The sequence below is a fragment of the Nelusetta ayraudi genome, unplaced genomic scaffold, assembly GCF_046127955.1.
Source record: "Nelusetta ayraudi isolate G7.1 ecotype Tasmania unplaced genomic scaffold, CSIRO-AGI_Nayr_v1 ptg000016l, whole genome shotgun sequence".
Classification (NCBI taxonomy): domain Eukaryota; kingdom Metazoa; phylum Chordata; class Actinopteri; order Tetraodontiformes; family Monacanthidae; genus Nelusetta; species Nelusetta ayraudi.
Genome location: NW_027466066.1, coordinates 3986828 through 4009201, shown reverse-complemented (window position 1 = coordinate 4009201; position 22374 = coordinate 3986828). Strand labels below are relative to the sequence as shown.

Genomic DNA, 22374 nt, shown 5'->3' with positions numbered 1-22374 from the left:
CCCGAGACACTCGCATCCTGAAAATCCAGCTGATGAACCGAAATGTCAAATGCCTGTGCGAATGTGTGCACGCAGCACACGCACACACACACACACACACACACACGCACACGCACGCATGCACGCGCGCACACACACACACACACACACACAACACCGTCAGCATCTTGCACAAAGTGACAAGTCGGCTGTATGTGACTTCCAAGGCGGGTGGCAGGGCGAGGATGGTGACACGAGGCGTCCCGTAAGGAGGGAGAGAGGCGGGCGGGCGGGCGAGCGAGTGGAGCCGATACACACATGACGCTAAATCAGGCTGAGCGAGGCCAAGCAGGGCTAAACTGGCCTTGGGGCGCTCCCATTTGTTTGGCAACAAAGTCAAACATGGTGCCCAAGTGGTATAAATGACGAATTATTCTGTGGCAGAGATTTTTATTTTTTTTTCCCCCTCTGAGGCAAAGTGTGTGTTGTTTTTTTTTTTGTGTCTAACATTTAATTTTCGACCTGGTCTAAAGTATAGTCGTGTTATTTTTCAATAGGTTTAATCATCAAAATGTATTATCCCCCCCCCCCCCTGAAATTACAAAAAGAAACACAACTAAGCATTCAGCCCGCTGTTTATAGCTCTCAGCTATCGTGGTTGAGGTGTTGGTTCGTTTTGTGACATCACAAAGGGCTGATTCCAAGAGGCGGGATCGCGCAGACGAGCAGAGCGGCATAAAATAATGTTAAGGAAATGAACTGGATTCTGACTTTCAGTCGCGTTTCAGTCGCAGCGAGTGAAAAGGAAAAAAAAAATCACATGACATCATTTCACACGCTGACCACTTCCTGTCAATAATCCTTTTTTAGATGGTCGAACACAGAATCCATTTTAGAGTAGTGGTTCAATATAAGCAATTATTTTAAAATTTAAAATCATAATTTACAAGTATTTTGTTTAAAATACCAACCAATCGCTAACCCGCGATGAGACTCTCTCGTGCGAGATCCAGTTCAACACGTCTGCGCTTCGTGCCCGGGACGGCAGAAGCGCCGCAGCCGCGTCTTCTTTTTTTTTTTTATGGCTCCCGATCATCAGAATAATTAAATAGAATCCGACCGCGGCACCTACTCTATTCCATTTCTTTGGCCATATCGTCGTTTCTCGGGGACAAGTGACAAGAAGATTAGCTAATCGTTTGAGCCGCTCTGCAAGTTCACCCCGACATAATGTAAAATAATATGAAGGGAGTGGAGCCGAGTTCAACTTCGAGCCGTTTCCAACGGCGCTCTTCCCCCTCTTCAAATATCAAACGCACGACTGCAGCCAAAGGAAAGCGCAGGGACACACAACTTGATCATCTCGATTGGTCGAGTCCCACCCAAAGCACAAATAAATCAATTATAAATTCACAAATTTTATTCCAGTACATTACTTTAATGTACTTTCTTTAACAGAAATCAGGACCGAGCCGGGGTTGAACACTGTCTCATTATTGCCGAATATACAATTTGCTCAGTTTTTCTAGTCCTGTTTTACCTTTCAACAACTGAGAGTCACCGGGGTTTAATGTATTTTTCTCCTAAAAATTAAGAACGTTGATTTATGATTTTTAGATTGGTGGAAGCTTCACATATTGCCCATAAATAGATTAATAAAAGTGACTAATTACATGTGTTGCTCCCAGTTAGCTGCCGTCTTGCATCTAAGGAAACCTGATGGGGACAATCCATCCCGCCTGATATACGCGTTTCGTATTTAGGTTAACTGCCTGAATGTTCAAATACACCAACAAAGAAGAAGCTGGACGAGGTATCCAGTATTGGGTGCGCAGGCCGCCGTAGTTCACCGGCAAACTCAACCCAAGGAGGGGGAGGGAGAGACGCTGCAATCTAAAATGTAACCGCTTGGTGTCGCTGTTTCTCGTTCAAAATCTCCAAATATTACGGACTTAACCTTGAAAAGGGAATCATTTCCATTTGTTTAAAAAAAAAAAAAAAAAAAAAACACACAAAAACAACGTAACTGTGTAAACCCTAAAAATCATCTGCACCCAACACTCAACAGCCATTAGGCCATCGAGCCGTTAGCGTCACTCGAACCCTCGACGTATCCACCGATCTGTGTTTGTGTGTGCATGCGTGGCCACCTCTTCGTGCACGTATAGGGGGAAAATATATCACACGAGCAAAGTGGAGGGGGGGGGGGTTTGGAGCTGAGAGGGTATTTTGCTGCATTCACGGCCCTGTCGCTGCTCCCCTCCCTCTGCTATTTATTTATTTTTTTGTGTGTTTTTGTGCGTTTTTGTGTGGTAATTTTTGGCCCTCGGCTCGACTCCGAGGGCGCCCCGCTGCGAGGCATGTGCGCCATATTAAAAATAACCAACATGCACATATGCTCATGCGGCGCTGCGGGAAAGGGCGAGAGCGGCGGCGGTGGCGGCGTCACGTGAGGAGCGCGCACGCGCACGCACACACACACACACACACATCCTCGCGCATACTGTAAGTGACATTATGATGTATGGTCTCCCGCCCACTCTCGCTCTCTCTCTCTCTCTCTCTCTCTCTCTCTCTCTCGCTCGCTCTCCCCCTCCCCTTTTTTCCCCCGCTGTTCCCCCCTCGGTTTTTATGTGCTTGTGTGTGCGCGCCTGCGCCGGTGCTTGTGTCTTCTGACAGTAACCTACTTTTGGCAGAGCATCCACATCAGTCACGAGAAGAAAATACCGCAATGCTCTCACGCCTCCCCGTCTCCTTTCCTCTGTTCCTCTATCCTTCCTTCCTCCCCTCTCGCCTCCTCTGCCTCTCATTCGGCCGCTCCCTGCATATATATATAAATATATATATATATTTTATATATATATATATATATATATATATATATATATATATATATATATATATATATATATATATTTATACTCCCGCCATACTCCTCATCCACTCTCTGGCTGTCAGCGTCCTCGCCTATTTGCTGATGCAGCATCTCATTTTGATACTGAACGGAGATGGCGCGATAGAGAGAGGGATGATTGATGGGCGCACGCGGGGAGGGACGGCGGGAAAAAAAAAAAGAAAAGGAGGAAAGGAGGGAGGGTGGGGGGCTGGATGGAGGGGGATGTCTGAGAGGGGGAGGAGAAATTAGAAAAAATTGAGAATGGGACGGTGTGATGTAACAGAGGGCGGCGGTGTTAAGGGGGAGAGTTATGGGAGGGAGGAAGGGAGGGGTGGAGAGAAGGAGGAGGGGGAATATATATCAGTGAGGGGCGGGCGAGGGGGCTCTGCAGGAGAGAGAGGGCAGGAAAGTGACGGACAAGGTAAATTGCCACACACACACGTACGCATACGAGCGCACACTCTGTGCTGGGGGCGTGCTAAGGCAGGCTAATTGAACGTTGCCTCGGGCGCTGTAGTAATAGCAACAATAAGGAAGATGTAGCCTAACTCATGATAGCACACACACACACACACACACACACACACACACACCCACCCACACTTATGGACTGCGGCCCGGACAAGGTCACGCGCACGAACGCGGTAAACGTAGACGTTTGTGCACAAACACAGATGCGCGCGCACACACACACACACACAAGATAGTATATTTCCATTAATGACCACACCTTGCTCTCTCTCTCTCTCTCTCGCTCTCTCTCTCTCTGTCTCACTCTCTGCGCCATTCATTTCTTCTACGCCCCCCCCCCCACACACACACTCGCTCCCTAAGGGAATGGCTGCTCTCAGAGGAAGGAAGCCTGTGCGTTGTTAAAAAAAAAACGTGAGGCAGGAAAAACAAATAGGATGGCGAGAGTGAGGAGGAGGAGGAAGAGGAGGAGGAGGAGGAGAGACTGGTGGGTTGTTCGCGTTACCTGGAGGAGGAAAAAAAACCTCATAAGATCCCCAAAAGTAAGAAATTAGCACTGGCGCTAACCGCTGTTTTGACGGTCGACTGGACATGTCAGTCGTTGAAAAGATTTTTTTTTTTTTGTTTGTTGTTGACGTTGTTGTTTTTGTTGCATCATTTCAATTTTAGCTCCACGTCGCTAATTCAGCTTTAGCTTCAAACCGCTTTCCGTGTGAGTGCTTCCGCGCTTCTTTTTTCGTACCAGCTCGGCCAAACCAACCCCGTGCCTTTAGCATTAGCAGCTCCGTCGACCGAGCTAATTAACAGGCTAACTAGCCTACCCAAGGCTACGTAGGGGCCACATCAGAGGTCTGATATGCCTGTAATTTACATCAAAGTCACTCCAGCTACATATTTAGACCCCTAATATGAAGTCAACTTGTTAACTCAAAAAATAAATAAATCTGTACTGTGCAATCTAAAATATTCCAATTCTTTGTGTAATGATATTCCATCTCATGCATATGCACCGGATGATAACATGTAATAAACACCAAGCGCTGGGCTGGGGACCTAATTTACCACAGACATGAAAGGTCTATATTTAGCACAAGGATTTTGTCCAACCGGCACTGGGACATCAGTGCTGAAGCTAGCCAAGCAGCCAATTGAATAAAAAAAATAAATAAAAATATATATATATATGTATATATATATATATATATATATATATATATATATATATATACATATATATATATATATATATATATATACATATATATATATATACATATATATATATATATATATACATATATATATGTGTGTGTGTGTGTGTGTATTGAGTGCCACTCATTTTTGATTTAACAAATTTTTTTGCAGTTCCAACTAAAGATGACAATGCGAGAGATTTGATATTGATGCCGGGAGAATTCCACGTGGCTTATAGCGTTCTTATTTTTTCATTCATGGCACTGGGTCGAAATGTTTGGTGGACACGCTCGCATGGCCACCTGCTAATTGACATACTTGTGTTTTCACCCAAACCCAACAAGCAACACCTTGGCCAGTTGTTCGCCTGAGTCAGTGGTGCTATCTGGGATGGAAAAAAAAAATGTTCATACAAAGTGCAATGAGGGTATAAAAGAATTAGGGTATGAAACAAAAAAAAAAAGAAGGAACTTATAATGTGAACCAACCCGTGAATTGGAAATGTTTTTTGTTGGGCGAAAGAAAAAAAAAAACTCCCCCTGAATTATCCTCATGTACAGTAATAGTCGGTAAAACCAAAGCAAACTGGTCTGATGAGTGAAAGTCCAGGCTGAATGTGAGTTTTTTTTTTTTTTTTTTTTTTTTTACCATCCTGCCCCCCTGCCTTCTTCCATCTGTGCTCATCCATCCTTCCTCCTCCTCCTCTCTCCTCCCCTCCGTAAATGTAACTATTCATCTTGTGACCTTAACGAGACGCCGGGATTGATTTGGGAAGACACCACCGGAGAGGCACAGAGCGCGCGCGCGTATGCGTATGCGTACGCATGTGCCTGTGTGTCATAGGCAAAGGGAGAGCGAGCGAGAGAGAGAGATAAAGAGTGAGAGACGCTCTGTGACAAACCCAATTAGAAGTACCCTACCCCACCCCCCCACCCCAACATCACTTACACCGAGCCAAACGGTGATGTCACAACAAATCTCACCTTGGTTCCCTGTCGCGTTGCCATGAGCCAACACTCAACTCGACCCCGTGTGTGTGTGTGTGTGTGTGTGTGTGTGTGTGTGTGTGTGTGTGTGTGTGTGTGTGTGTGTGCGCGCGCTCATCACGAGGGGTGGGCCAGAATTTCGATACCCTGAGACACGGCGTGCAAATACAGACGGCCACCACAGCTGAGATGTTTCTCAATGAGGGACCTTGATTAGCTTAACGGCAACCAGGAAGCCGTCCTTTCCTCACACCCCCACCGTCTGACAGATGGCTGAAGCACAAGCTCCCCCCCCCACCCACCCACACACACACACACACACACACACTCCTGTGACCCTGATTACATAATGGATGGATGGATCAATAGGCTCAAAGTGAACTGGATCTGGGAGATTTGAGCCCTACGATCGGAATCGTTTTCAGCCCGCCTTGCCCCCCCCCACTCCGAGGAGCCAATCGGCATTCGTTTTGCCCCGACCGAAAGCAAGAAGTGAGACGCCCTCAAAAGAAAAGCGAGGAGGAAAAATGCGGGAAGTCGGCGAGTGAGCCTCGCTGCTGCTAAAAGAGGTTAGCGTTGATGGGGCGGTAGCGGGGTTGTTTTTTTTTTTTTAATCAAAAATTAATTTCATTTGTTGCATTTGGAAAGAGGAACAAAGAAGAGCAGCAAAGGCTTTTCTCCGTAGACGACATGTTTTTGCTTTTACGCCTGACTGGCTCTGGCAACAGCCTGGTTGAACAGCGCGGCGCATTGCAGCGCGCCACGGGACAGTGACGTGTGCGTGCGCGTGTGCGTGCGCATGTGTCCGTGTGTATAGCTATAGTGTAGCTAACAGCCCAGCTGGCAGGAAATACATCGGATTGGTCTGCAGCGAATGCAAAGGAAGTGCGTTTATCCAATCGGCTGAGTTTTGTCGCTCTTGTTGTCGTTGCTGTTGTTTCTACGGCCGCTCACTTCACAAGCGCCTCCTATGGGCCCAATCCCTAATGGGTACTTGAAATAAAGCCTCCATGTTTGGGGAGGTGGGGGGGGGGGTCCATGTGATGTGCCAGGATTAGCTTAATTAATGAACAAGTGTAATTACAAGACTGGCGGCGTTGTGATCATAGCCGCTCCAGATTCAAAGTTTTAGCTTCGAAAAGGTCGGCGCCACGTTCGTCTCGCCATCGCGTCCTGACACCGGCGAAACCGTCGCTCGTGTCAGGACGTTCCGGGGCCGAGACCTTGCTCGTTGCCAAGAATGTTACACCCCTTGACTCAGCCTCCTCACTCCGTTTGAGTGGATGATCCTCGCCACCATCATTGCCAACTGCATCGTCCTGGCCCTGGAACAGCATCTGCCCGACGGGGACAAGACTCCACTGTCCGAGCGCCTGGTGAGTTCACGCCAACGACGCTCCTGTCCAGGCAAACAGCGTCCTCATCGCTGCCTTTACTGCACTGTGGCTGTTTAACCTGCACATGAGTGTGTTCACATGAGTGTGTTTGATCGCCCGAGACTGATTTAAAGGTCTTGCGCTACGCGAAAATTCACAGCGTCCTTCTTACTTATTTGGCGTGTGCTCAAGCATACAATTGCGGAAATCATCCCTTTGTGATGTCACAGGGGCTTTCCGATGCTGAAAACCTCAGCTAAATAGTTCATTCATCTAATAGTTTCTGTTGCTGAAGAGCTCAATTATAAAAAACCTGAACATCCTCGTTTACTCTGTTCCTCATTAAGTCGCATTGCAAGTGATTTATTTACTTGGGTAAGCGGGACGCACGATGTTTTCATGGCACCTGGTCAGAAGTGATGACAGATGCACTCAAATAGGATAAAAATGACCCTGGTTTTACGAGCAGGGGCGCAGAATCACATTAGTCATGACATAAAGATAAAAGTCATTTGTAAGATGTGTTCCTGTCTCCCCCGTTTCCCTGCCTCCACCCCCCACAGGATGACACAGAGCCGTACTTCATAGGCATCTTCTGCTTCGAGTCCGGAATCAAGATCCTGGCCCTCGGCTTTGCCTTCCACAAGAACTCCTACCTGAGAAACGGATGGAACGTCATGGACTTCGTTGTGGTTCTCACCGGGTGAGTCGCGGGGGCCGAGCGCCCGCTCGTGCGTTTGGGATTCAGCCACGTGCACGATCAGATATGAGGAGGAGGGGGGAGGGGGGTGGGGGGGAGAGGCTTTGTGTGTGCTTGTGCGCGTGTGTGTGTGTGTGTGTGTGTGTGTGTGTGTCTCGGTGGGTGTCCTGCTCCTGCTCTGTTGCCCTAATGAATGGCCCCACGTTGTGGGCGGGGGGGGGTTGGGTCGGTGGGGAGGGGATGCGGCCGTTGGATCACAGAGCAGAACGGCAGGCCGCCAGCAGCCTGGGTAGCGAACAAATGTCACCGCCATGTACCGCGGAGGGGGAGGAAGGCACAGCGGGGCCGCATCGGCGGAAGGAGGGTGGATGAAAGACGGGAGGCGACTGGGAGCAGCGCGATGGGGGGTGATGAGGAGGAGGGACGGCAAGAAGGGTGAAGGCAAAGGAATGGCGAGGAGGGTGGAAGAGCGGTCTTTTGTGGATGATAATAATGATTTTTGTCCTCTTTATTAAAGGCCCAGTGTGCAAGATGTAGTGCATAGGTGTCAAACTCTGGCCTGCGGGCCAAATTTGGCCCACAGTGTAATTTTATTTGGCCCACAGTGTAATTTTATTTGGCCCACCAGGCAATACAAAATGATTGCTAGAGCTGGCCTGCCGCTATGATACGGCAAATGTACCACTAACACTACAAATCCCTGAATGACGTGCTGGTATTTTGGCTCGTCATTCAGGACAGGGTGTTCATTGAAGGATATTATTATGACTTTATTGGTTTATTGTTGTTATTTTAATTTCAAAGGTGGAAAACGAAAAGGACAATGCACAATGATTGACATGTCAGCAAAAGCATCGATGCCGGAGTTAGCATAAAAGCTAGTTTTAATCCATTGTTCTAAGGCAGATGTTTACAAACATAGACACAATACATGGGATTAGCACCATTCCGGTGTCGACCGACGGTGAAGTGATACAACGTTGTGCGTCAAAAGTTACACTTCTAAAATTTGCTTCAAATTCACTTGGTATTTCATGGAATCACACCTACGGAAATGTCTGGACGTTCACCATACAGGCTAAATATTAGCTGCTTAGCTTGACTCAAAGAAAAGAATTAGCAGCATAATTTGCCTCAGCGCAACTGAAGGTGCGGCTTCAGCAGTGGGCGCTACAATTTCCCCTTGTGTTGTGTTGTGTTGTGTTGTGTTGTGTCGTTTGTTTTTTTTTATACCACAGAAATGCTGCATTTTAGGAAAATAGCTTTTATTCCATTTTTTTTTAATTTACATATTTTAGGAGTAAAAGTTAATCACTCCGCTCTGCTGTGAGTGCATGGGAACGCCGGCACGGATTGTTACTGTGAGGTCGCTGCATGTTTGTGTGTGTGTGTGTGTGTGTGTGTGTGTGTGTGTGTGTGTGTGTGTGTGTGTGTGTGTGTGCCCGCCCGCGTGCGTGTTGTGATTTGGAGACCTGCATAAACCCTGCAAATCTTTGCTGACAAAGCACTTGGGAAAAGAACGATTGTCTCCCTCCCTCCCTCTCTCTCCCTCCTTTCTCCCTTCCTCTTCTCGCACTTTCTCCCTCTCCCTCTCTCTCTCTCTCTCTCTCTCTCACACACACACACGCGTGTGCGCACGCCGAGAGTGACTGGGCACTCAGTCTGGTTTGGCATTATGTCTTATTGCTTTAATAGGAGTGATCATGAAGCCGAGCTCATCTCGGCTCGGCCCAACGGAGCGACGGTAAGGGCGGAGCGAGGAGGGGAGTGTTGGCGAGGCGGGCAGAAAGTAGGAAGAGGCGAGAGAGGGGAAGGAAAAACCGGACTAATGAAGGCCTCTGTCTCACCGAACCTCTCTTGGATTACGTCATGAGTCCAAACGAGCTTCAAGCAGCCTGCAACTTAAAAAAAAAAACAACACGCTTGCATCACCGTGGACAGTGACAGTTGGCCGATATCGAAGCTTCAGCATTAGCGTTAGCGTTAGCTGACGTCCGCTAGCTAACAGCGCCGCGCCGCTCCAGTTAAACAGGAAGCTGCCGCAAGACGCACAGCAGATATGCTGCAGTGTTTACAACACGGGGGCTGTTTATTCCCATGATGCATTATGTACACTGACTGGAGTCAATACGTTTTACGCTCTTTCCCTCGCTCTCTCTCTCTCTCTCTCTCTCACACACACACACACACATGCGCACGCACACCCACGGTGGCGGTGTTCTCCATGAATATGGGGGTTGTGCTTTTGTTTTATTATTATTTTTTCCAAGCATTGCGGCCCTTTGATGATGAAAGGCTATACTTGGCCTTTCTACCCACCTCCGGCTGAAAAACCTTTGATACCACGCTGACCAATGCACACACACACACACACACACGCACACACACACACACACACACACACACACACACACACACACACACACACACGCTTGCAGAGTCGTGCACACCTACAGATTTACACTTCAAAAACTCTTTGCCATTTCTCCCGCACTTGCTTTGAAAGTCAAAGACAATCATAAAACATTTATGCATATGTAATTCTTATGTACATGTATTTATACATGTCTATGTCAAGAAATCGCAAAAAAAAAAAAAAAGAGTTTGTATTGATTGTGTTGAACACTGTGGTCAAATATTCATTCAAATCTAAACTGCATGTTTAAAGACCCATTCTAAAAAAATCTCTTCTCCTCATCCCTTCATCTTAAATCCCTTATTAGATCCTTACATGCGGCATTAAAATGGACGCGGTTACAGACATTATTTTCCTTACTAACAAAATCACCTCGAGTTCTGCTGTTCTTTCTTTTCTTTTTTTTTTTGTAAGGGCATTTCAGTGCAGCTACATTCTATTCTGGGCTGATCTAGTGCAAGTACTGGGTGGTGGTCAGGTCTTCAAGCAGCAGTGAAAGTACGCCTACAGTACGTACAGGTGTAAGACGGAGAGTCACCTGTAGTCATGCGTTTTTTGCGTGAACATTGTGGCGGTGCGCTCCACCCACCCTAAAGAGGCGTCACGCGTCCACACAGATTTACTGTGATCTCTGTGACCTTGTTGGACCCCGAGTAGTGAACTGCCGGAACAATTTGGCCGTGGGAGTAAGCTGGCGCTGTTTCCTGCCCGCTATTGATTATTAGTCCAATTACCCGTAGTTTACAGCTCACATCTGCCGCCGTTCCTTCATCTTTTAGCCGCGCTCTGATTAAATAGGGCCACTTTGCTCCCTCTCCCCCGGCGTCAGCTTCAATGGGGATTTTTTTGCTCCGGGAAAATGAGAGATGGAACGCGAACCCAGGATGCTGACATTTGTCTGCATTCCCTCGGAAGACGCCAACCCAATTCAATTTCTCAACTGGTGGGTCGTGGAGCAGTTCTGGTTGGGTCGCGGCTTTGTGGGCAAAAAAGGGGATTTCAAAATACATATATTTATGTATATTTTGTTCAAATGACGATTAAGACTGGATAAAGACATTTTGTATTCTTGCTATTTTTCTGTTTTTCGTGGAATAAATTTGTTTTTTTTTTTGTGAGTCCTGAGACTCCACCATCGTAGAATCACTGCTCTGATTGAGATCAGGTGGCGAACGCCCGCGCAGGTCCATTCTGAAAAACAGTCCCCAAACCCGAAGAGAAGCTGTTGATGAGTTTGGCACGGTTCCTCCACGCTCAGCTCATCCGCCTTCCATGCGGGGCAGCAAATAAGGCACGCGGTGATCGGCGATAGACAGGTCCCCTCTCACCTGTTCCCATGTTGACACCGAGTCAAAATCGGCCGCCGCCTCCCCCCACCCGTCACCCCACCCCGAATAGCGCAATATTAATCTAATTGACGCCTTTGCCGTCAAGGGTAGAGCGAGAGCGCGTCTGAGCGAGCAAGCGAGCGCTTGTGATTATGCAGATACGCGCACCAGTCGGATTGCCGTAATGGAGGAAGGCGAGGAGAGATAAGGGGGAGATAAGCCGGGGAGGTTTGGGGAGGAGATGAAGCGATTTGGTCAGTGATGTGGACAGAAATAATTAGCCACATTTAGCTGAAGTCAGCAGGAAGGTGGCGGCAGCAGGAGGAGGAGGTGGGGGAGGAGGGGAGGAGGAAGAGGAGGAAGAGGAGGGGGAGGAGGAGGAGGAGGCGGAGGGGGAGGGGGAGGAAGGAGCAGAGCAAACAAATGTTGGCTTTGCCGTTGTGTGTCCGCGTCCACCCAGGAGATTGGGGGTGTGGTGGGCGGGGGGGGCATCAGGGAGATTGTGCAATAGCAATATTGCTTAATGTGATCCTCCTTCGTCTTGCGCGCGCGCGCGTGTGTGTGTGTGTGTATCTCCAAGGCAACACTTTTGTAGCGTGTGCTAAGTGTGCATTAAGCGTGTGAGTGTGTGCGTGTGTGTGTGTGTTGAGCCCAGGTGCACAAACTGCGCCTTTTCCAAGCGTGTCTCCGCTGCCGCCGTGGTGTTTTCTCCCCCCCCCCCGCATTGCTTACGTTGGGATGACCTACTTTACCCCGGCCGCGCATACGTGAGCGAAATAACTCGCGTTTGATCTTCGACCGGTGCTTGTGTTTTTTGTTTTTTTCCTTTTTCATCCCTCTTTTTTTCTTTCTTTTCATTGTGTCACATTTCCGTGCGCCCCCCCCTCCCCCCCTCCTCCCCTCCTCCTTTTTTGCGCGCTCGCGCACGTGCATTCGCCTTTTAGCGAGTGTACGGCACAATTACATTAAAGAGAAAACGGGGGGGAGGGGGGGGGGGGGTGGGGAGAAGGGGGAGAAAAAAAAATAAAACAATCAATCAGGCTCCTCCCTTGGCCCTGTTACCAAGGTGATTCTGAGATTCTATCAATGAGCCGAGGTCCCTGTTTCCATGGAAACTCTTATGAATGAGAAAGGGCCCAGTAACCGTGGAGACGGTGTGAATAAGGAACTGCCTCGTCGGCCCGACTCGCTGACGGTGGATGCTGTTTAGAGGCTGAAATGGCGCCGTGCGCCGCCGCGAAAGGCCTTCGAGTTGCCGACGCCGCCCTCGTCTGCGGCGTCGCGGTGGTCACATCGCCGTTTTCTTCTTTCTCTTAGAACAGAGTGATGCTTTTTGACACGGTTTTCTGCTGCCGCGCCACCTCACGGCATCTGCGGATTGCACACGTTGCCGTGTATGTGTATGTGTGTGTGTGTGTGTGTGTGTGTGTGCGTGTGTGTGTGTGTGTGTGTGTGTGTGTGTGTGTGTGTGTGTGTGTGTGTGTGTGTGTGTGTGTGTGTGTGTGTGTGTTTGACACTATTTAATGCCCCGTCCTAATAAGAGTCTGATTTTCATGTCATTCCTTTAAAAGAAAAAACACCAAAAAAAACGAGACAATGAAGCTTTAAAGCATCAAACTTAAGACCGATTTAATGCTCAGGTGGGATTTTTAGCGGCCACTAGAGGCGAGGTTGCAAACTGCATCCAGCCTAAACCCCAACTAACACGTGTGGGACGGGGTGGGACAACCTGCCTGCCTTTCACCCAAACGCTCACGACTCAGCATCACGTTTCAGAAGCGGGGGGTGGGTGGGGTGGGGGGGGGGGGGTTGGGGGAGCAGGTCTCACATTTTTTTCAGCTCCGCCAGTTCTATAAATAAAAACGAGTCGACAAATGCAATGGATTTGCTAGAAATTTTCTAAATAGTCATTTTCGCCAGACAGTCAAAAGATTTCTTTCTTCTTTCATTTCTTATAATTCAGTGACATGGATGCATCTAGTGGAATGTCTATATTGGCACAATGAATCCAAAGGTTATTTTTGAGCAGGTGTTTCCTCCTCGGGAACCTGCAGCACTCGGCTGGAGTCGCCGCGTGATCCCCTCGGTTACAGTGTCGTTACGGGGGGATGACGCCAACTCCGGCGATGCCGCTCGCCCCCCCCCCCCCCCCCCCGCCCCCCTCACCCCCCACCTCCATGCCCCCCTCCCCCAAAATGAGAGAAATAAATGAATGAATAAATAGATATCTTATATGTTTGCTGGTGAAGAAGCCAGACGTCTTTTGGAACCTGTGATTAAGACTGTGCTGTGTCACCGGGCCTCTTAGTGTAACAGAAGAAAGTGGAAATGTGTCAGAGTGAGAAAGGGAGAGGGCGAGAGAGAGAGAGGGAGGGAGGGCGGGCGAGAGAGAGAGAAGTGGGAAGGCGGATGATTCACCGTGTGCGTCAGACAAAAGGGACTGACTGGAAGTCTGGCAGCAGGAGGGAACATCTTAACCCTCTGCGGCGCACGCACGCTTCGCAAGTCTTTATTTAGATGGCGAGCGCTGATACAAACTGCCGCGCGCGCGCACGTCGGGGTCCGCAGTCTGGCGAATGGCTTGAAGACAAAACAAATTTTGCAAAAAAAAAAAAAACGAAAAAAAACCCCACCCGAAATAATAATAATACTAATACTAAAAGAACTGGGCAGAAAGGAGCGAGTCAGCAGCTCTGCTTCTCGCCATCTGCCAGTTCTGACTCCCCTCTCTCTTCCTCTGCCCTCCCCACCCTGTGCCTCGAACCTTCTCTCTCTCTCTCTCTCTCTCTCTCTCTATCACCCCCTCTCTACCTCCGCCACTTCAGCCCATCCCTTTTTCTGTTTTTTTTTTTTTTTTTTTTTTATCCCCAACCCTGGTGTGCTTCTTCTTCGTCGTCCTACTTTGCTCCATTGATCAGCTCGACATTTGTTGTTGTCACGCGATTTCCTTTAATGACCCGGCAGGTGTCTGTGTGTGTGTGTGTGTGTGTGTGTGTGTGTGTGTGTGTGTGTGTGTGTGTGTGTGTGTGTGTGTGTTTGTGTGTGTGTGTGTTTGTGTGAGTTTTTGCAGAAAACGGGAGGAAATCAGGTCATGTCGTGACTTGGCGGTGACAAGCGTGACTAGCCTAAATATTGATCGCCCTGTGCGCACTCTCTCTCCTCCTCCTCAGCATCCTCTCCACGGTGGGCTCCGACTTCGACTTGCGGACCCTCCGAGCCGTCCGAGTGTTGAGGCCCCTCAAACTGGTGTCCGGTATTCCCAGTAAGTCCAAACCTGCAACGCAGTCACAGATGAAAATTCCAAAAATGCACAATCTTTTTTTTTTTTTTTTTTCCCCCACTGCCCTCATCCCTAACTGACAGCTTGAGTCGAGGATCAGATTTTTCAAACTTTTCGTGTCCGTCTGCATAATGAACCCAAAGTGTTCCGGCAAGGGAAAGACGGGACAAAAAAAAAAAGGCTTTCTTTTTTGCACTCGCTGCTCCTGTTTTAAAAAAGTTATAGTGGCAGTCCTGTTCAGCACCACTGCAGTTTTATAAATAGCTTGGAAGCCACTACAGGGCTGAACAGGCGGACCAAGGCTTACTCATCCAGGGTCACTCAGCTCTCTGCAAAGCTTATATACCCATGTTTTATATACATTTAAAGCAGTATGTTACGCCGGACACTGGAAACTTCATTACGATGGAATAGTTCACCAACGGACCACAATATTTGCTTCTTCATTCGTCGCAGCTGAATGCTGCTCTGGTGACTTCTCAGATCCACACTACAGTTCCGGAGTTTCACAGAATTTCTGGAATTAATGCAGCGACGTCTTACGTTTCCAGAAGGCGTGGAAGTCAAATTCATCTCAAATCTCAATCTAGTTTCTGACTAAAATACTCACTGTCGTTTCCAGCAGCAGTGTTCAGTTCTGGTGTTGGCTCACACGCTAACGTGACGCAAGGCTACATAGATGCTGCTAATGACACAATTTTGAAACAAATTGGGCTTTGGACGTGGTCCCCCTGAACCTGGGGGTTACACTTGTCATACATTAGCCATTCGGGCTTCTGCTGTCTTGTCATTGAGTTCAATTCTCTCCCCAAACAGTCGCCTAGGTTAGCGGCGACACTGCGGGTGAGCAGTAAAGGTCTCAGGATTTGGGCGAACTGCCCCTTTTTCATGGCACTTTGCATTCGACCAGAACCGTCACCTCTGTGTCCAATCTGCAGGCTTACAGGTGGTGCTCAAGTCCATCATGAAGGCCATGATTCCCCTGCTGCAAATTGGCCTCCTCCTTTTCTTTGCCATCCTCATGTTTGCCATCATCGGCCTGGAGTTCTACATGGGCAAATTCCACACAACCTGCTTTGACAATCACACAGGTAAAGCCATTTGTGTCTTTTTCTTCTCGTAAATACGATCTTTATTTATGATCTCGTTTATTTCTACATCCCAAGCAAGGCGGTTTGGTTTAGGAAATTCAAGTTTCTAGCATTAGGTTGTATTATTCTGGATTCCGTCAGGTGTCATTTGTTGCAAATGTCTTCACTTGCTGTCTTCTAAACTCCTTTTCTTCTCCAACTTGCTCGACCTCTTGGGGAATCTGTGCTTAAAGCGTATTTATGGCAAGCAGCTCTTTGTGATGCCAAAAATGGCATTGGAATCTACAAGTTAATGTCTCTAAACTCTAATGTTCAATGACCCATAACCACCTTGGGGGCACACTTAACCAACCCACCTGATTAGTGACAACACCCCCAGCTGAAGTGTTGACTCCGCCCTCTCAGACCCCCTTGATTTTGCCACCGACTTGATGTGTCAAAGTTCAGACGACGCATCCGTTTCAGCTGGAGGATAATACTGAGTGATTTTAGGAGTCTGTGAACAGAGAGCTACATTTGCTAATAGAGACAATTCATTGTCTGACCATTGGAGGTCTGTATGGAAACTGAAAGATCTAAAGAAGGGACAAAATTCATAAATATAATGTTGGCAAAATCCCACAAGCTAAATGATGTTCCTTTAGACCCAGACTTTTCACATTCTCGTTGATGCCCCTCCACCTTTGTTTTTTTAAACACTTGCCATCTTTTTTGGATCCACGTTCAGGTGATATCCGAGAAGAGGTTCCATGTGGGATACTACCTCCGTCGAGGATATGTCCGGAAGACAGCACGTGCAAGGGCTACTGGCTGGGGCCGAACTATGGCATCACCCAGTTTGACAACATCCTGTTCGCCATCCTCACTGTCTTCCAGTGTATCACCATGGAGGGCTGGACTGAACTGCTCTACTGGGTACGCATGGCTAAAACACTCCGCAAACACTGAAAATAAAGAAAACCAAAAACACTTGTTTTAAACCAGGGAATAAAATATTGTGAAGGAAGAAGTAAGTGTTTATGGTATAGTTGTACTTTAGTGGTCCTGGTTAGAGACAAAAAAAGATGCTTAATTATTGTAGATATGTATAATGTCCAGCAGAAAATGCTTTTAGTTGCTTTTTAAAATTGCAATAGTCTAAATTAAAAAATCTTTCAGACGTGAGAACATTAAGAAGCTGCTGGTCGTCTTTAAACAACCCCTTAAGAAAAGAAAAAAACAAATGAAACAAACGTGATGCATGTGATTCTCCAATCCAGGTTTAGCCTCGGCCTCACAAACACTTGGTGTGGGCTCTTTATCAGATGGATGCCACGAGATAAATGGAATATATTTAGAGGCCTTTTCCATATGGGGGACGAGTTCAGAGGAAAGTTTTCGTGTTCTGGAATGAATGGTTCATTTTGCCGAAGCGGCATTTTACCTTAACTTGATTACAACTTTTTTTTAATTGCATCTCAGCCTTCTTAAGCAAAATATATTGTAACCAAAATATAGATTTTTTTTTTTAATTTGATTGAAACTTAAGTCCGTGGCTGCAGCTTGCAGGTCAGAGCTGGATGGCTCTTTCTTCTCTTCCTTGCGCTGCCCCCCCGCCCTACCTTCTCTCTCCTTTCCTTCCTTCTTTCCTTCCTTCCTTCCTTCCTTCCCTCTCAGCGCCTCTCCTTCCCTGCGTCCCCCTCCTTCCCGGCGCTGCTCTATATTTAAAAGGGCCTGTTCAGCCCAAGTTATTCTTGCAGCTGCCGGGGAGGGGGAGCGATAAAAGTTTAATGGTAGAAAAAAGGGTCTGCGGTACACCGGGTGCACGGCGGCAGTGGCGGCTTAGATGTGACGGGGGGAGGGGGAGGGGTGGCGGCGGGAGGGAAGATGGAGGCAAGCGGGGACGGTGGGCGAGAAAAAGAGAGGGCTCGCTGTCGGGAGGTGGGGGAGGGGTGGTGGGAGGGCAAGATGGAGGAGCAGGGAGGAGGAGTCCGGTGCGGGGAAGGAAGGAAGGGAAGGGAGCGGGGAGGAAAGGTAAATAGGACAAGATGATGTACAGAAAGAGCACAAGCAGCCAAAGCAAACAAGGCTGATGGTGAGAGGAGGAGGAGGGGGAGGGAGGAAGAGGAGGAGGAGGAAGGGGCTCCAGTACAGGGGAGGGAGGACGATAACAAGGGGCGGTGGGAGCTGGATGAAGGAAGTGGCGCGAGAGTCTGGACGGCAGCAGGAAGGTAGAGACGGCGAGGGAGAGACGGAGGCTTCGGCCATACATTATTTATTCTGCGCTGCGCAACTAAGAGAGAGTGGCAGCTATGCATTTACTTATTGAGATGACTTAAAGCAAAATCGTGTCGGCCCTGCTGTTGTTTATACTTCCAGCGGCGGCACTTTGGAGTAAAAATCGGTGGCCGGTGCCGGAGCTGGCGCTGCCTTCCTTCGAATGGAAACAATGGGGGTCTCCTGAAATAGGGGGTCACTGTTGTATGGGACAGAGTAGCGTGCTGTTTATCATCGCGTGTCATCCACGAGTGCTTCAGATCTTAGTTTTCCTGCTACACATCCAGAAATGTGTATAAAGCCCATTTTAGGGTTTAACACATCCAATTTCATAGTATGGGATCCTGCAAAGAGCAACACAATTCTTTTTTTTTTTTTTAAATAATGTTTTTTTTCAAGGGAATATTCCTTCCGCTGTCCTATTTTAGATTATGTTCCGTCATTGCAGCGTGCTGGGTTGCACCGCATCCTGTTGGAAAGCACATTTGTGCAAAACAAGGATTTCATATACTGTATACGGAACAGGATGAGGGCCACAAGAAGAGAAATAAAATTAAGATAGAATTTTTTTTCAAGTTTCCATTTCAAGAATAAAGTTGACGTAAAAAAGACGAAATTTTGTGAATAAAATCAAAATTTGGCAATTAATGTCAATGAGAAGTTAAATATCAAAGTTGAATATAGACAATAAAGTCTGTTCTGTGCACAAGTCTAGTGCAGTGCTTCCATTTTCTTTGGTTTCCTGATTATTGTGGGTGAACCTTGTGATACACCTGCTTTTGGCAGTTTACTTTTAACTGTGGGTAACTGGGTTAATCCACCATCCATATCATTAATCTCGAAATTTTTACTTTATTTGTGTCGACCTTATTCATTAAATTTCTACTTTTTTCACGAATTTTTTTTTTTTTTAACGTTGACTTTATTCACGAGATTTCGTCTTTTTTTTCTTTTTTACGTTGATTTAATTCACGAAATCTCGTCTTTTTTACGTCGACTTTTTTCACAAAATTTCAACTTAAAATTGAATGAATGAAATGAAAACCTAAAAAAAAAATCTCCTTCCTGTAATATTTTTTTCTCTTCTCATGGCCCTAATCCTCTTCCGTACATATATCCTTCAGATTGAGCTCTTTACCAGATGACTGTCTTTTCCATTAGGTTTGTTGTTTGTGTGCCTCAGTTGTTATGGGCGGTGGCAGACCTCCCAGTAAAGCTGTTAATCTAGCGACGCTGCCGGTCACTGCGACTGGAAATATATTGAGTCGGGAGGCGATAAGGAAAACATTGATTAGTCGGTCTGATGTGCGTTGCGTTTGTGTGCATTTGCAGAGCAACGACGCCTCAGGGAGTGCATGGAACTGGATGTACTTCATCCCCCTTATCATCATCGGCTCCTTCTTCATGCTCAACCTGGTGCTGGGTGTGTTGTCAGGGTAAGTGTCCCGAATTGGAATTTTTTTTTTCCCTCCCTCTCAAAAACTGTGAAGATTTATTATAGGACATTTATTCCCATTTTACGACCTGATTTAATTAAAGAAGTGGACGCAGAATGGCGTTAATTGCATGTTAAATGGTACACCTGCCTCTGTGTGTGTGTGTGTGTGTGTGTGTGTGTGTGTGTGTGTGTGTGTGTGTGTGTGTGTGTGTGTGTGTGTGTGTGTGTGTGTGTGTGTGTGTGTCTGCAGCGAGTTTGCCAAAGAGAGAGAGCGTGTGGAGAACAGGAGAGAGTTCCTGAAGCTCAGAAGACAGCAGCAGATCGAACGAGAGCTCAATGGTTACTTGGAGTGGATTTGCAAAGCTGGTATGTTTTTGTGTTTCATTTTTCAACACACAAACCGGCGTGTGACCGACAAACTTACAGCAGACACGCATTCCAATTGAAATTAAAGGCCCACCGCGGAGGATTTAGCAGCACCTAATGGTAGGAAAGCGCCTTGTAGACAACGTCGGGCTCGAACTTGCGTCTTTCTTGCACTGCACAGTACGGCTGCAGACTGATGCCTCCCCCGCCCTCCTTTGTTAATGAAGTATAATTATGTTTATTTAGTATGTTTTTCTCTTCCACTGTAAGCCGGCAGATCCCAGATCCAAGCAGAAGAAACAACAGTTTGAACCACTGAAGGTTTATTTTTAGACATGACGGCATTAGTTTTACTGAACCTGCACCTGCCGACCTGTAAAAATTAAAATTAAAATTTTTGATATGGTTATGTGTGAAAAGCAAACAATTGGACCGTCTTTTCCTAAATAATTCAACTCTAACTTGTAACTGCTCGTCAAGTTAAAAACTAGAAATTTAGTGTGATCCGCTGCAATTTTTTTTTTTTGCTGGTCCACTCTCAAATCCAGCTCACTCACTGGAGAGAGATGTACGGCACGAGCGAAGCTGGTCGCGGTGCCCCGCTTTAATGAACAAATCTGACAGACGCCGGCCGGCCGCAGCGAGGGGCTGTAAAGATGTGGGGAGGATGAGAGGAACAGATGATCTGATAATGGGGAGGAGCGGAGAGCAGGGCCGGGTGGAAAGGACGCACCTTTGATCTTCATGGAAAGGCAATCTGTGTGATCGGAACGGGAAGGCTCGAGGGCACAGGGCGAACGCCACCACAGTTTTCTTTTTGTCATTATTTTTTTTGTCTCATTTAAAATGACAAGCGGCAGCCGGTAAAGCAGAGACAGGCAGTTTGTTTTTTTTTACACCTATGTGTTACATCTGCTCTCTCTCTCTGTCCCTGTGCTTCCGCAGAAGAGGTCATCTTGGCGGATGACGACAATGAGAACGACTACGACGGTATTCGATTCGCTGCCCCTAAACACACACACACACAGACAATACATAAATAAAATGTCAAAAATACAAACATCGGTGACACGAAACAAATCAATTTTGTCACTGTTTTTTTTTTTTTTTCAATTATTATTTTTATTTTTAATTCTTACAGGCTCCCGCAGGAGAGCCACTAAGAACCATAAGAGCAAAGCTGAGCTACTGAATCCGGAGGAAGGGGAGGGAGACATGGCAGTGGGTAAGATACACACTTCCTCCTGCACACACACACACACACACACACACACAAGATTGCAAGGCACGGGAACATGAAGATTCCATCTTATCCTGCCTATCAGCATTACCTGACCCGCCTCTTCCTTCCTACCGCTGTCCTTGGCTACTCGGCACTTCTCCCCTCAGTTATTTGTTACGTTCTCGGTCACCAATTATCCCTCAGTCTTTCTGTTCAATTACCTGCCCTGTTAACTTTAATGAATTAACCCCGTCTCATAGTCCGTCCTCTGGCAGCCACATCCACCTTTGCAGGTAAACTAAATGATCTGTAGGTCAGACTGGCGACAACAGATGTGTTTTATCATCATGATAAGCGAGGTTGTCAGGAGTTGTTGCCGTTTTTTTTTTTTTAAATGAAAATATTACAATTCTAGCTAACGCTAGTCGCCGTGCCTCGCTCAACCTTCCAGGGTCGCCATTCGCCCGGGCGAGCTTGAAGAGCTCCAAGCTGGAAGGATCCACCTTCAAGAGGCGGGAGCGCCGGCTGCGCTTCTTCATCCGGCACATCGTCAAGTCGCAGGCCTTCTATTGGACCGTGCTGTGCTTGGTGGGCCTCAACACGCTGTGTGTGGCCGTCGTGCACTACGACCAGCCCGAGCCGCTCTCGGATTTTCTAAGTAAGTTCGAGGGAACCGGTCGGCTTTGTGCAGGGTATTTCTTTGTTGCCATGACTGCAATTTCTTTTTATACATATAGCATGACAGATTTTTGGATGATCCCTCTCTTTTCCTCACACTGAACGTCCTCATTTTGCTGGGTTCCTCAACCCCACTGCTGATTTGGCTCCGACTTGAATGAACGGCATGAATGAACGTTCTTATTCGTCAGGCAAAGGCTTCGTCCTTATTTTTCACACCTGCACAGCGAGCTGAGTGGGAGCACTGCATGCAGCGGGGGACGGTAAACTCCTTTTGCGACTCGCAGTTTGTTTGTTTTTTGCTGCAGTTGCAAAGCTCCACATCTGTCTGAGCTGCTTACAAGAGAGCTATTGAAATTTGTAGGTCATTGTGTCCTTCGTTCCGTTTTGTTTCATTCCTACCTGGGTGGCGGTTTGTCACAAGGTTGATGCGGAACCTGGCTGAAATTTCAATGTCTTCATGTTTATGTATTTTTCATGCTTTAGTCCCTAAAACAACTGGTAGATAAAAATAGAAACTTCTTTCTTCATTCTCAAATTTTGAAGATTCCAACCGCACGCCCAAACTCAGATTTCACCATCAAACACAGCTGATTAGTACAGACAGGGATGTGTGGGTGGAGCCGCACTTTAAATATTTGTGCTGTAGTAACAGATGTCTCATTCCACTTGAAGCTTAATGTCATTCCCCTGGAAT

General features: G+C 47.2%; 1 protein-coding gene across 23 annotated transcripts in view; it reads left to right on the top strand.

Moving 5' to 3' along the window:
* Window positions 1-22374, top strand: part of cacna1aa (calcium channel, voltage-dependent, P/Q type, alpha 1A subunit, a) — an 84095-nt gene that overhangs the window by 11735 nt on the left and 49986 nt on the right. For all 23 annotated transcript variants that reach the window (XM_076023979.1, XM_076023978.1, XM_076023966.1 and 20 more), the window contains exons 2-11: window positions 6797-6902; window positions 7466-7605; window positions 14517-14608; window positions 15565-15717; window positions 16445-16632; window positions 19306-19409; window positions 19662-19777; window positions 20723-20767; window positions 20919-21002; window positions 21451-21657. In XM_076023979.1, the coding sequence (XP_075880094.1) occupies window positions 6797-6902; window positions 7466-7605; window positions 14517-14608; window positions 15565-15717; window positions 16445-16632; window positions 19306-19409; window positions 19662-19777; window positions 20723-20767; window positions 20919-21002; window positions 21451-21657 (1235 nt within the window). The remainder of the gene's footprint in view (window positions 1-6796; window positions 6903-7465; window positions 7606-14516; window positions 14609-15564; window positions 15718-16444; window positions 16633-19305; window positions 19410-19661; window positions 19778-20722; window positions 20768-20918; window positions 21003-21450; window positions 21658-22374) is intronic.